This window comes from Tenebrio molitor, chromosome 5, assembly GCF_963966145.1.
Source record: "Tenebrio molitor chromosome 5, icTenMoli1.1, whole genome shotgun sequence".
NCBI lineage: Eukaryota > Metazoa > Arthropoda > Insecta > Coleoptera > Tenebrionidae > Tenebrio > Tenebrio molitor.
The window spans coordinates 1602834-1616857 of NC_091050.1; the positions used below are offsets into that span (position 1 = coordinate 1602834).

The following is a 14024-nucleotide window of genomic DNA, read 5'->3' on the forward strand; positions in this document are numbered from 1 at the left end:
AGACTTAATTTAACTTACTTTATTTGTCAAACGAGACATTTTTGGGGAGTTTTGAAAAATAACATTCAAGGTTGGCTGCACCAAAATTGAAATTGTTTCACGTAGTTTATTTGACAAGCAAAATGTCCGCAAACATTTATTTTATTTTATCAAATCAACGGTATTATTCATTGAAAAATGCATGTCTGGTAGCATTACGAGGCCGGAGCTCGACCGTGTTTCACACAAACAGCAATTTCCAACGTGCAATATCACAAACTGTCAATATTGTTCTTTTGCCAGAGGACCGAAAAACATCCAACACTTTCACTTTTCTCTAATGAAAAAAATCCCAAGCGGATTTTTGATGGTGGAGGTTTCATTTCTGACTAACTTTCAGGGAAGAGGTAATTTGCTAAAAACACCGACAGACGCTGAGTCTAATTCAAACTCAGCAACGGGCTCTGAATCTCAAAGCCCTTCCTCAGAATCCGCTCCTACAAAACCTCAGAGGCCGTTTACGTTACAGGTATTTTGTTTTTCTTTTAATTTTTTTTCCGTTTCGCTTCTTAGTCGCGCGAGTCCTAGTAGTGCATGATCGGTTTTTCTTTTCTTTTTCGGTCGAACGTCGTTTATCGAAACTGATTTGGAGTCGTTCCTTGTAGGAAATCAACGACGACGCTTCGGCCGCCGAGCGGAAGTGGCTCGACGAAGGTCAACCGTTCATCGAGACGCGGAGGACGCCCGACCTCGAAACCATGGACCTGGAACAGTACCAACAGTCCATAGCTCAGTGAGTTGTCCGCAGATATGTCGTTGCTTGATGATCGATGTTGAAACTTTTTATTTTGTTAATCAGAATGAATTCTAGTCTCAGCGATATCCAAACCGACATTCAAAGACTGGCGTCGCAACAGAACCAGATCCAGGCTGCCCAACAGCAGAATCTCATCGCCCAACAACAAAAACAAATACAGCAGTTGCAACAGCAACAACAGCAGTATCAGAGCATGCAGCAGCAGCAGCAGCAACAGCAATACGTGGCACCGCAGCAGATGTACAGTCCGCAGTTATATCAGCAGCCGTCGCAACCAAGTAAGAGTTTTTTTTTTTTTTTTGAAGAGTCGGATTATTTTTGTTTTTTTGTAGTGTATGCTCCAGCCCTCCAGTCGTCAGCGAGCGCCCCCCACATACCTCAGTCACTATATCAACAGACCAGGATTCCCGAACAACCCCAGTTCTTTTTGCACGATCAGAGCGCCCCAATGACCCCTCCTGTGGTAACGCAGAGGAGGACGTGGGCTCAGCCGACACCGCCTCAGCCGGTTCATGCGCAAGAGATGTACCAACCGGAGTTGAGGACTTGGAATAAGATGGGAGGGACTGGAGGAGGTTTCGTTTTGCACGACGCCACAGCTGACAGGTAGGGGTGGTTGGGAGTTTGAATCGTGAAGGAGTGTAATTTTAAACGAAAGACAAATATAACGTGCGTGTAAAATAACAAATAAAATAGGACAAAAAGTTAAAGGAAGTGGAAAAAAGATGCAAATTACACAAGACAAGTTTATTGATTAAAAAATAATAAAAACTTATTTCCAGCTACAATAGCAAGCGTTATGTTTGCAATATCCTCGTTTTTCACCATTTTGAACACACACCAAGTCGCATTCTGGCTCGGGAATCGGTTTATTTTGTACACTGAGAATGTAGCAATGTTTTTCTCCTCTTTTCAATCGGGAAATAATCTCCAAGCTTCCTAAAAACGGATGTAAAAAAATAGTGATTACGATTACAACACTCACTTGTTGGATGTTCTTCACCGGTAGGAAAGCAAAAAATGTTGACAACAATGCACAAGATAAATACGACAGATAAATGCATTATTAGCATTTTTGTGAAGGTTTCTGTTCGCGAACTGGTGACTACAATGTGAATTTTGTTCGTACGAATCACTCTTATATGTGTATCGTGTGAAAATGGGGATTCCTGCTGTACGTCGATATCGACTAGGTCACCTAAGGTCAACTCTTGAGATTACGACAAATTCCGCCGAAAAGTATTACTCATTTCAAGTGATTTGGAAGCTAATGAATTATTTTAACAATGTTTTTGAGATTTGCTTTTATAAATGATTTTAAATGTTTTGTTTGTTGTTCAGGTATGACGGTCCGAAATACGACGGTCCGAAGTACCAACCGGAGTACCGATTCATCGACAGCCCGAAATACCAAAACGGCAGCGGCGACGACCACAACTTGCACCACTCGAACAGCTTCACGCTCAGCCAACAGCACCATCAACACCAACAGCCGTACGGTACGTCGCACAGCACCCCCTCGGCCTCGCCCCAACATCGAAGCAGCATCCACCGACAGATCTCCCAGCTGATGGACGAGAGCAAACGGACGCCCGTCAGCCTCCAGCAGATGGACCGCGACTCGCCCCTGAGGAAAGTGAGCGGGGTGACGCACGCCCCAATCCCGGCCCCTTCGGCCGACGACATGGAACCCCAGAATATATCGTTCATCGGCAACGCCGACGACCAACTCAAACTCACCGAGGGCCTCAGCAGGTTGAACATCACGTCCGGTAGTAGGACGTACAGGATACCATCGCCGACCAGGCCGCTCATCACAAAGAACTCGTTCCAGCCGTCTCCGCCCCCGGAGAGGGAGCCGCCGATAGCCGAGATTAGCAGTCTGGACAGCGATCCGACCAGCAAGAAGGGATTCTACATACAGTTCGACAACGACCAGCCCAAGAGGCCGAAGCCGCCCCTCAGGACGAAGAGGGGTTCGCCCAAAAAGGAGAGGAGTTACGTGGAGGGGACGGAAGAGAGCGAGATCGAGATGAGGGCGGAGAAGAGGAGGCAGCTGGAGAGGGAGTTGGACGACGAGAGGGCGAAGAAGGAAGAGGGAGAGAGGAGGAAGCAGGCGCTGGTTGAGGTGGAGAGGGAGAAGTTGAGGGCCAAACGCGAAGCTAGTCAAGAGAGTCAGAAGGTCGCGGCCGCTTCCGCTCTCATCATTGAGAACGACGCCGGCAATCCGGATCCGGTGAGTAGTACTAGGAACTGAACTGAACAATTTCCTCTTAACTATGAAGTACTCCCGTATTCAAAAAAAATTGCGTACATGCATCCGTAATTTTGTTGTTCTGGCATCTATTAACGTCATACTGTGACACTTAAGTTATGCAAAAATGCCAATATCAAACTAGACATAACCAGACCAAATGCGCCTCGAACAAATATTAATATTCAAATAAAATTATCTGAAAATTAAGACGTAACCTATCTTACAACTTTTGTCAAAGTGACAAAAAAGTCCGTTTTTAAACGATACAAAAACTGCGGTTTCCCTGTTTTAAAGCATATTTCCTAGAGGTTATTGGCGTACATTTTATAAAATATGATATATGTATAGCGTTTTCGGGAAATGTCATTAGTTTTGAAATTACTGAATTTATTCCATAAGTATAATTCTGGAAGCTCTAATAAATCCAAATGCTGAATACTAACTACAAAAATGCTTTAAAAACAGAGTAATAAGACCTTACAATGAATGAAACACCCGAAAAACAATTTAAATATACAGAGCCGCAAAAACGTGTAAGAATACTATGAATGAAAACCAAAAACTGTTTGCACTTTTTTGTGCGTTGCACTCGATAACTTTTTAATTTTACTATTTTATTTTTATTCTGTTTTATTTTATTTTATTCTTCCTAACATGTTATCAGTGGCGTACTCAACTATTGTGCTTAAACTGTATATGACATTTTTACCCTCATCCGGAGATATAGCGCAAAACTGAATGCATGTGATTTTCACAAATGATGTATATCGATTTCACCCTGTATGTCGGAAAAAATTGAGAAAAAAAAACAAATACGAAGGTAATCGACACAGTATCATTTTTATTTTGAAATTTCTTTTGTTCTTGAATATGATCTTCCAGTATTTCAAAACTTTGTCCAGAGATGCTCCAGTGTCTCTTATCTCTTGCCATTTGTTTGAGATTTGGGAATGGACGGAAGTCAGTTGGAGCTAAGTCAGGCGAGTAAGGTGGATGTGATAATAAATCGTTAATGGGTCAATGAAAAAAATCTGATGAAAGAGTAGTAGTAACGGTACAGCAAAAGTAAAGAAGAGCTTTAAAAAATTAAAGGTGTTGTGTGTTATTTTTACGCGGAATGTTTGTCAGGACGCGGCGGAACGGATGAAAAAGCGCATCTTCCTCGCCTCCCTGCAGAGGAAACAGGAACAGGAAGAAGCCAAGGCGCGGAAAGAACAAGAGGCCCAGGCGCGTCGCGAACGCGAAAAGGCCAAAGAAGAGGAGAAAGCACGGAAAAAAGAGGAACAAATACAAAGACGCGCCGCCATCCTCGAACAGTATAAACTCAAGAAAGCGATGGAAGAAGCCGAACGCGAGGTGAGTCTCACAAATCAAAAATAACCGCACGCAATGTGACACGCGATAACAAAAACAAAACATAAAAACGTCGCTCCAGCTTTTAAATCTATTTAAAGACATCCCGACCGATCGTTTCTTCTTCTCCTCTCGCGTTCTCTTCATCTTTAGCGCACGTGTTGTGTTATTTTCGCTATTTTAAGTGCCGCTTCGGGACCCTGTTGTTCGCTCAACAGTCGTCGTTTGTTCTACGGGGATGTCGTACATCTATTGGTCGATGGTTGTCGCACGGTGTCGCACGTCCTCCGGCGATCGTACAGTCGGTGCTGTTTCAGGGCAAAGTTTTCGACAAGTCGGACATGATGGGTTCGCTGAAGCCGACGCCGAAGATGAGGCCGAAAGCGGCGTCGAGAGTTTTCGACAAGTCGGACATGATGGGTTCGCTGAAGCCGACGCCGAAGATGAGGCCGAAAGCGGCGTCGAGGCCCAGACCCAAGACGATACACATCGACAGCGGTTCCGTCGAGATGGCCGAAGGGATGATGCAACCGAGTCGAGGGAAGAAGGGTTCCACCTCGAATCTTACAGGTATTTGGTGGCGCTTATACTTTGAGGGGATCAGTATCGGTTTGCATGGTTTCCAATTTATTTAATTGTTATTTTTTGTTTTGGTGCAGCTAATTCTACCATGAAGCGTGATTATTATCGCGGCTCACAAGATAGCCTGGCTGATCGGAGCATGAGCAGTGGCATGCTTTACAGAGGTGTGTTTTTATTTTATTTTGTTTTTATTTTTTTATTTGTGCGGGGATTGTTTGGAAATATTGGTTGTTACGATTGGAGCGGGACCGTTCCTTCCAGAACTACATGCGTTCCTACAAATTGTACTTTTTGCTCCATCAAAGAATGTAAATCAATCGGCCGTTGAAACGTTATAAACGTGTTTACCTGGCGAAAGGTTTAACCAATATTTGAAAGAATCGAACAGCTGCAAACACCGCTTTAGCGCTTTATTTATTTTTCAACTTGTGCACCATTTTGACGCTTCGTTTGATGTCTGTCAGAATCTCTTTGACATTTGTTGTTACACAGTTTCGACATCATTTTGTACTTTCAAATCATTGTCGAAATGTTTAAATATCACATTGTACAATGTAATTACGATTTGGGAATTTATTGCATCTCGGATTTTGTAATCAATAAATATTTTTTCGAATTTGTTTCACAAAAATACATATTGAGGGAATTTTGTAATAGTAAACACTAGATGGCGCTGTAAAGTTAAAAATTGTAAGGTACTATATCTTTAGAAGGTAGCGCCATTCCGCTCCACAATTTTTTGACTGGAAATTAAAAGAGATGGCATTATTGGTAAATCCCGTAAGTGTGACAAAGATAGAAGTATACACAATTTTAAGGGATGTTTGTATCGAGTCAGACAGATTCTATCTTTGTCACACTCACAGGATTTATCGATAATGCCATCTCTTTTAATTTCCAGTCAAAAAATTGTGGAGCGGAATGGCGCTACCTTCTAAAGATATAGTACCTTAAAAAATTGACAGATATGACACAAACAAGATTTAATGTTCATAATTATTTATTTGGACGATTTAAACGATTAATTTATTGGCAAAATGTGTTTTAAAATTAAAATAAGTGTTGTGCTGCGTCCAGTTTAGTTTCCTTTATTACCTTTGATTGTTTTTATCAAGAAAAAAAGATTAGATTTCACAAAAAGCTGGCATTTCGAGTGTCAAGGTTTGTAGTCCAGCGGTGTACTCGATGATGCTCGTTAAAGTGTAAGTTCCCAAATCACGCACACAAGCTGTGGTGGCGTTCGTGGCGCACTCGTGTGCTTTGGCTCATCTCTTTGGTGTTGGCGGCTTTCAGATTCCCCTGACGACAGCCGGGGAGTGTCCCCCTGTCACAGCGCCAACCAAACCTTGGGCCGACGGAGCTCCTACAAGACCAGCAGAGGTCAGTATCGGCATCCCACGCCCCGCCGCCCCCCACGAAACCCTCCCCACCCCCTACACCCCCACGACTCTCTTTCTGTCTCTCTGGTACCCGGCTAGCTTTGACGTAATTTACTTTTTGGTACATGTTGAGCCGTAATCGTTGTTGATGTAGTCAGCACGCTCTTATTATTCACTTTTATATTATATCGTTGTGTTTTGTATTTCGTTTCGTTGTTACCGTTCCGTTTGTTGATATTATTATTATTATTATTTTCGATTGTGCATCCATTTCATTTAACGACGATCGAAAGAGAACGTAATTTTCGAAAACACGGTGACGACTGCGAGCGTCGTCCGTTTTTCGCGGTTTTTTCTGTTGAGTTTTCGTTCGTTTTTTGGATTTGTTTTGTGTTTAAGTGAAATGGAAACAGTAGTGTATGTACGTTACGATGTTTTTGCAGACCCCTCACCTGCCCAGGTCCGTGGCAGACCTAAGTATTCCAATTATCAAAACTTTAAAGGGCGCAAGTCTAGCTCTCTGATGAACTTGTACGGTAAGACGCCTATTCTAATACAGGTACAAACGCTAGATGTCTTGAGCTGTTGGTCGTTGGGCATGGTCTCACTCTTACAAACGTATTTTTTACTCCTTTTTTTTTAATTACGTAATATAATTTTTATTTTTCTCTCTGTTTTACTGTTGTGTCGTTGTTTATCCGACGATTCACACACCCACTCTCATTAGGCTTAGTTGGTGATGGTTCATAACGGTCCACCTCGTCCTCTCCTCCCACCAGACAAAACAATTGTGTATTAAACACGCCTCACCCTCCTCTCGACCCCTTATCATGGATAGTTAGTCCTGCCTGGTTATTTTATTTTTTATTTTGATTATCGTTTTTGTACAGATAAAGTAATGAACCGTGCTGTGCATACGTTTTGATTGATATTTTTACATATTACGACGGGGAAGGTCGCATTTGGTGGTGGGACTCGCAAGAACGGTCCTGGAGAGGCGCCCTGGGGTACGCTGCGTCCACCGCTGAACGTCGACCTTCCCGTTTTGGTACATTACTACCATCATGATAGTATTATTATTATTGCCTGGAAAGTGTTTTGTATTTGCAATTTTTTGTCATTTTCGTTTTGTTTTCTTTACTTTATGTTATTGGAAAAATCGACTGTGTTTAGTGAACGCTGTTTTGGTTGGTATTTATTCGATGAATTTTTGACGTTTGGTTTACTCTCGAAATTAAACCGGTCCAATTTTGTTTTGTCCCACTTGTGCAATCGCACAAAAAAAAAAAATAGAAAATTAATTAAAATCAAAAAGTAATATTATATTTTTCAACTTTTTACTTATTTTCGTAGTTCTTTTTTTGATCATTTTTATTCATCTTTGAAATGTAATTCGTTGAAGCTTTTTTTATATCAAACTCTGCTTACAAGCTGCTTTTTATGCTACTTTTTCTTATCCAAAAAAACAAACACCGTTTTAGGAAGAACGATCAAATAAGAGAAAGTCTTTTCTCGTTTGATTGATTCCTGCATTCCTTCGTTCAATCGAATTGGCAAGTGTCAAACATGACAAAATTTTGGAGTAAACCGAAAACGGAAAAAATGTCGAGTAGAAAACATCAAAACATCGTTTTCGACTCATCGAGTAGGAAATCATTTGACTAGTTAGAATCGGCGTGCGATTTTTTCCAAATTTAACGAGAACAGTTCGGTGGAATTTTCGAACGGGACAAAATTTTGGAGAAATTCCCCCCTGTGACTAATACTCCTCACGCACCGCGCGAAGCAGCAAATTCTTGGGAATAACAAAGCTTTTGACGAATTTAACGAGAAAATGATAACTCTTCCACTAACCGGCAAACGGTGGCCGTTCGAGAACTAAAAAATGAAAGAATGAGAAACGGTGCGGGGCATTACTCAAAAACGACGAGCCAGAAGGGGGTCGTGATCTGACGGTATCTTCTCCACAGGTTCTAGCACGGACCAGGACAGTCTGGCGTACCGCTACGGCGACACGGACTCGGGTCTGGGCAGGGCCACGCCCCCGCGGAGGGCGCCATCGCCGGGCATGGGCAGCATGCGGCACCTGACGTCGCCCTCGGGGCCCGGCAGCCTCCCCGGCCTGATGACCAAGGGGAGGAGGATATTCGACGACGGCTCCAGCGACATCAGCTCGACGCCGAGCAGCATGATGGACTACACAGGTGGGTGTCGGCGCGTCGGTCAAAGCACGACTCCGAACGTCCGTTTCCGTTTCCAGGTCCGAGGTTGTACAAGCAGCCGGCGACCAAGTCCAACCGCGGCATAATGCTGAACGCCGTCGAGTACTGCGTCTTTCCGGGGGTGGTGAACCGCGAGGCGAAGAAGCGCGTCCTCGAGGAGATCAACAGATCGGAGAGCAAGCACTTCCTGATACTGTTCAGGGACGCCGGATGCCAATTCAGAGCTCTCTATTCGTACTGTCCGGATCGCGAGGAGGTGATGAAGTTGTACGGGACGGGGCCCAAGCAGGTCAACGACAGGATGTTCGATAAATTCTTCAAGTAAGTCTAGAGAAACAAAATATGTCTTTTTCGCCTGTACTAAATCGTGTCACGTGTGTCCAGGTACAACTCAGGAGGCAAATGCTTTTCTCAAGTCCACACGAAACATTTAACGGTGACCATAGATGCTTTCACAATTCATAATTCGCTTTGGCAAGGCAAAAAGGTTAATTTACCTAATAAGAAAGACATGCCGCTCGTCATTTAAGTCTAGTTCGTTGTTAATTAGTCATCTAATCGATTATTAATTTTTTTTTTGATTACTTTGTTAACGCTTTATTAAATGTTATTATTTTTTTAATGTCGGTTCGCTACAACTCCCAGAAGTGTTTATTTTTATTTTACACACAGTTCAATTCGTAATTGTCCATGCCAATGATGCAGCGTCCGAGATATTAGATGAATATCAGTCACCTTTTTACCACCACCGTCGTCATGTATTATATCGATTATTGCTACTACCTATATGTTTTGTCCTGTATTCTTTTCGAGTATTAATTACGTGCCTTTTTTATGTGCATACTACAGTTTTCAATGTAATTGCGCCTTGGATGGTTTTCATTTCAAGTTGTCGGCTTTTTCTGTGCCAATTTGTTGAAACGATGTACTTTTGACCGCTTTCATTTCGTTCCCCTTGATGAAAGTACATTTAAAATAATCATCAAAGAAAAAAGTCCACGAAACAACAATAAAAATTCTTATTAGTGTCATTCCAATTGTATTTATATTTAAATAGATTAGGTGAAGATGAAAAAAACGCAGGGCTGTTTTTTGGCGGGGCAGCATCGACTTCCGAAGAGTCGACCGATGGTTTCACGTTTAACAAAAAAATACTTATTTTAGTAATACGACTGGCGGAAGTCGATGCGGACGCTCGCCGAGTTTTTTAAGTCACTAAGGAAAAAAAGTCTTTGCTTGAAATATATTTGTAAATTGTTTGTTTGTACGGAAAACACTAGCCTTATAGAGCTTAGTTTTGGTTTTCTATTTCTCTCTCTCTCTCGTTTTTTTTACGTGTACATTGTTCGTTATTGACTGTCGATGAGATAGACGATCGACCGCAAATTTGATTAATATTTTTCCAATTGTGAATATTTCGATGTCGACCTTGGGTCAATTTCTTTGTCTCCGGTCGTCAAGTTGGAGCGTTTTATATCAAGTGAAACCTTTTTTTACCTAATCGCCTATAATATTTGCATTATGTTATTCAATATGATGTTGTAACACTAATAATTTCTTTTTCTGTACATATTATGTTTTTATAATATACAAATATTTATTAATTTACACTTATACGAGTAAAACACTCAACTGTCAAAAATAAAAATGTAATAACCCAGTTAGTTTTTGATTTTTGTCGTCGTGTCCCCCCGTCGTCCTGCGAGCAAAAAAAAAGAAAAGGAAGAAACAACAACTCGGAACAATATTGAAAGTGGTTTATTAATAATCTTAATTTAAAATATTACTTAAAAAAGTAACGTCAGGTACAAAATGTAATTGTTTGAACACTCAGTCTGCACACACCCAACGTCCGCTCGCTCGATTTCTTTCTGCCTTAAAAATAAATATTTGATATAATCGTTTGGTATTACAACACGCGGTGCGTCACAATTACAAAATTATCTTACTTAAAACTAAAGTAGTCGTCTTGAAACGAGGATTCGATCGGGGGGGCGCGTCGTCTCTTCCCCCGATCCTCCATGTTTACGTATAAAAGTATAAGTGAAGTCTTATCTCCTTAATAAATACGCGTGAAAGTGTGATAAGGAACTCTCGTAGAATTTAGTCATGGGACTCGTCGCAGGCCTCGCTCAACAAGAATCAATTTTAATACACGTTAATACTATTGGACGAACGGTTTCGATTAAGCGACATGACTAGAACCTGCATAACACGGAAACGTTGAGATAAAAGAAGAGCTGCGTTGCACGCCATTGGGCGGCGCTGCGATCGCCCGTCATCTGTCAATTCAAATTATACGTTCGAAATCACGTAGCCGTTGGCGGGGGCCGGGTTGTGCGCGAGATAGTCTTCGTCGGCCTCGCGGGCGGCGTCTTCGTCGTCTTCGTTGCGGTGCTGGAAGCCGACGTGCTTGCCGAAGTTGAGCAGGCTCGAGCTGGACTTTGACGGCCCCAGCAGCGGCTCCCGCGGGCAACAGTTCTCCAGGGGTATGCTGATGCCGCTGTCCGACGCCGATTCCTGCCGCCTGGTCTCGAGCTTGCCGTCGAGGGAGCGCGAGCCGGCGATGCCGTTCGGCACGGTGAGTGACGGCTTCATAATGTTCGACCCGGAGAACTTGCGGAACTGACCGGGCAGGTTGAATTCGAGCTGGTTGGTGTCTTCCAGCTGGACGGAGGCGAGGGGCACCTCCAAGCAGGGGACCAGCAGCCGGGGGTTGTTGGCCAGGAACTCGACCATCTCCGAGGCGCGGGTGCGCAGCTTGGGGTTCTGCTGCCAGCAGGACTTCAACAGGCCCCGTCTGAAGCAGGAGGAAAATTCATGTTTAACAATAGTACTACTAATAATAGCAGGCGCTGGATGGGGATTCAGTTGGCAACAGTGGTCTTTCGTCACCTGTCAACTTTACGTGATGCTAGTTGTGATGTTGTAAATCAAATGTGATCGAACTCGTTTGAATTTATTTTCAACAGTTTTGCCTTTACTAACTCACATCGAAACGGCAGTGACGAGCGATATCGATCCAAAGTTGACATACGAATCTACGACCACGTTGTGATCGGACATCGAAGAATGTGGCTCCGCATTCCGCAACATCCCCATCGTAAAAGGTAAGGTATTTATTAATTACCCCACAAGTATCAATATGTATTCACTGATTTATCTGATTTGATTTCAATAATAATTATGTTAATTAAGGCCTCGTCTGAAATGGGGAAAAATACGTTTTTCGCAAAAAACATTCCAACAATAGTAGGCTCTGAAAGGAGATTACGTTGGTAACATTTGTTCTGTCACCTGTCAATTTAATTAACGCAAAGCCAGATGTTTTCCGCGAACAAATGTTGTAAATTAACTGTGATTGAAGTGATTTTTTAATTTGTTTTGTCTACCGAAGTGCACCGAACCGCCACAGTGATGAGCGCCATTGTTAAAATGCAAATCTACGACCACGCCGTGACCGAACGACATCAAAGAATGTGGCGCGGCAACGTCTTCATCGTATAAGGCTATAAGGTAACGTATCACCCCACAACTATCGATATTGACGGATTCGACTTTAATAATAATTGTGGAGATGCGGACAAATCGTGATTGTCGGTAAAGTAGGCGACTGTAACAAAAATCGTACTCACAGCTGAGTTTTAACCCCTTGCGGAATGGTGACGGTGTTCCCCATTTTGACGTACTCGAGGACCTCGGTGTTGGTCATCCCTTGATACGGGAAGCTGCCGAAAGTGATGATCTCGTACAACAAAATCCCGAAACTCCAGACGTCCGACGCGGGGGTGAACACCCCCAACGCCAGACTCTCGGGGGACATCCACCTCACGGGCAGCATCCCCTTTCTGGTGAACTTGTAATAGTCATTTTCGAACATGGGTCTGGTCATGCCGAAGTCGGCCAGCTTGACGATTCTTTGAGCGTTTATGAGACAATTCCTCGACGCCACATCTCTGTGGACGTATTTCAGCTGGGCCAGATAACTGAGACCTCTGGCCACGTCCAAGGCCATCGACGTCAACTTCTTGCTGGATATTTCGTCGGACTCCTCTATCGTCTTGTCGTTGACCAAGTGTCGCCTGGCCAGGAGGAAAGTCTTCAGGTCGCCGTACAACATGAACTCCATGATGGTGTAGATGGGCTCGTCTTTGGTGCAGACCCCCAACAGCCTGATGATGTTCTTGTGGTCGAACCGCTTCATCACCTCGGCCTCCGACAAGAAGTCCAACTTCTCCTCGGTGCTCGACCCGATCTTGAGCGTCTTGACGGCGACCGCCACCCACCCCTTCTGGGGGAAGTTGGCCTCGCCCCCGTACACCGTCCCGAATGCCCCCTCTCCCAGCTTCCTGTTGATCACGACCGAATTCCTGGGTATCTCCCACTTGTCCAGGTCGCTGATTTGGGACGGATTCAGCCGGAGGTCGATGCCGAAGTGCCTCATGTACTTCTCCGTGTAGCGCACCTTCTTGTCGTACCGCCTCTTCATGTAGAAGACGACTGAGAAGACGATGACGCACAGCAAGCAGATGAGGATTATGTTGAGGATGACGATGGCCATCTCGCAGTTAACGTTCAGGGCTTTGGCGAGGCTCTCGAGGGTACAGGTGGGCGGCGGTGGAGTGCCGTCGTCGGGCTTGGCCCGGTTCGGGGTGAACCAGTGCAGCTTTTCCGATTTGAGCTCGAGGCGGCCGCCGAGGATCTCGGGTTTGTCGTCAGACACGTTCGGGTAGAAGTTGCCCACGATGTGCGACTGGTTGTCGTACCACTGGATTATGTTGATGGTAGAGAAGCGGGAGGGGCCCCCGCGGAATTTGATCCGACCGGAGACGCCGTAGAAGTCGGTGGCTTCAATTAGCTTGACCAGGCGGCTGGACACAAAAATGACTACTTAAGAAAAGTCACCAAGTGTTAACGCAATTAGTAAAAGAGACCCAAAGAACCATAGGCCGAATATGTTTATTACGTAGTATCTTAAAATTATGCACAAGGATCATAGCACAAAAAATAACAACGCAGATTGAAACAAGTGAACAACAACAAGGTTTCAGATCAAACAAGTTCACAGTATCGAGTTCAATAAACCCTTCTACCTTTGCTTTGTTGATTTTACCCAAGCATTCAAAGTTTCAAAGGATCTTGTGGTGAACTCACCGAGTGGTATTCTCCGAGTGCAAGTGCGAGACAGCTTTGGGGTCGCTCTTGACCAGTTTGTCCAAAGCGAGGGCGTACGTCCACATCGCATCGTAGGCATATCCCGCGTAATTTGACAGTTCGGTCATGTTACCCATGGCCTTGAACCTCCTCCGAAACTCCGCGACGGTCATGTTTCCTTGGACGACTTTGTCGTCGTCGGCGAAGAACTGATGCGTCATCGAGAAGTAACCTTTTACGGCCTGGAGGAAAAAGTTTGATTTTTTTTTGTTTTCGCCGTC

The 14024-nt window shown here is 43.9% G+C and overlaps 2 protein-coding genes and 1 long non-coding RNA gene across 23 annotated transcripts in view; 1 reads left to right on the top strand and 2 right to left on the bottom strand.

The window, feature by feature from the left end:
* Positions 1–10249, top strand: part of Patronin (calmodulin-regulated spectrin-associated protein patronin) — a 42844-nt gene extending 32595 nt beyond the window's left edge. For 4 of the 12 annotated variants that reach the window (XM_069048494.1, XM_069048501.1, XM_069048506.1 and 1 more), the window contains 13 exons: positions 380–508; positions 645–772; positions 839–1074; positions 1129–1402; positions 2138–3032; positions 4182–4409; positions 4724–4976; positions 5066–5152; positions 6282–6368; positions 6811–6903; positions 8338–8571; positions 8628–8910; positions 8974–10249. In XM_069048494.1, the coding sequence (XP_068904595.1) occupies positions 380–508; positions 645–772; positions 839–1074; positions 1129–1402; positions 2138–3032; positions 4182–4409; positions 4724–4976; positions 5066–5152; positions 6282–6368; positions 6811–6903; positions 8338–8571; positions 8628–8910; positions 8974–9118 (3072 nt within the window). In that variant the 3' untranslated portion in view covers positions 9119–10249. The remainder of the gene's footprint in view (positions 1–379; positions 509–644; positions 773–838; positions 1075–1128; positions 1403–2137; positions 3033–4181; positions 4410–4723; positions 4977–5065; positions 5153–6281; positions 6369–6810; positions 6904–8337; positions 8572–8627; positions 8911–8973) is intronic. The other 8 variants (XM_069048495.1, XM_069048498.1, XM_069048502.1 and 5 more) reach the window with 8 other exon arrangements.
* LOC138131479 (uncharacterized) lies at positions 1529–2141 on the bottom strand. The gene is made up of 2 exons (XR_011159824.1): positions 1782–2141; positions 1529–1735 (listed from the first exon to the last, which is right to left on the bottom strand). It is a non-coding gene; the product is annotated as an uncharacterized lncRNA (long non-coding RNA).
* Positions 10250–10331: 82 nt separating the features above from the next.
* The window catches only part of LOC138131476 (uncharacterized), a 102565-nt gene continuing 98872 nt past the window's right edge, over positions 10332–14024 (bottom strand). For all 10 annotated transcript variants that reach the window (XM_069048507.1, XM_069048512.1, XM_069048509.1 and 7 more), the window contains 3 exons: positions 13744–13985; positions 12225–13460; positions 10332–11389 (listed from right to left, as the gene is read on the bottom strand). In XM_069048507.1, coding sequence (XP_068904608.1) covers positions 10885–11389; positions 12225–13460; positions 13744–13985 — 1983 coding nt within the window. In that variant the 3' untranslated portion in view covers positions 10332–10884. The remainder of the gene's footprint in view (positions 11390–12224; positions 13461–13743; positions 13986–14024) is intronic.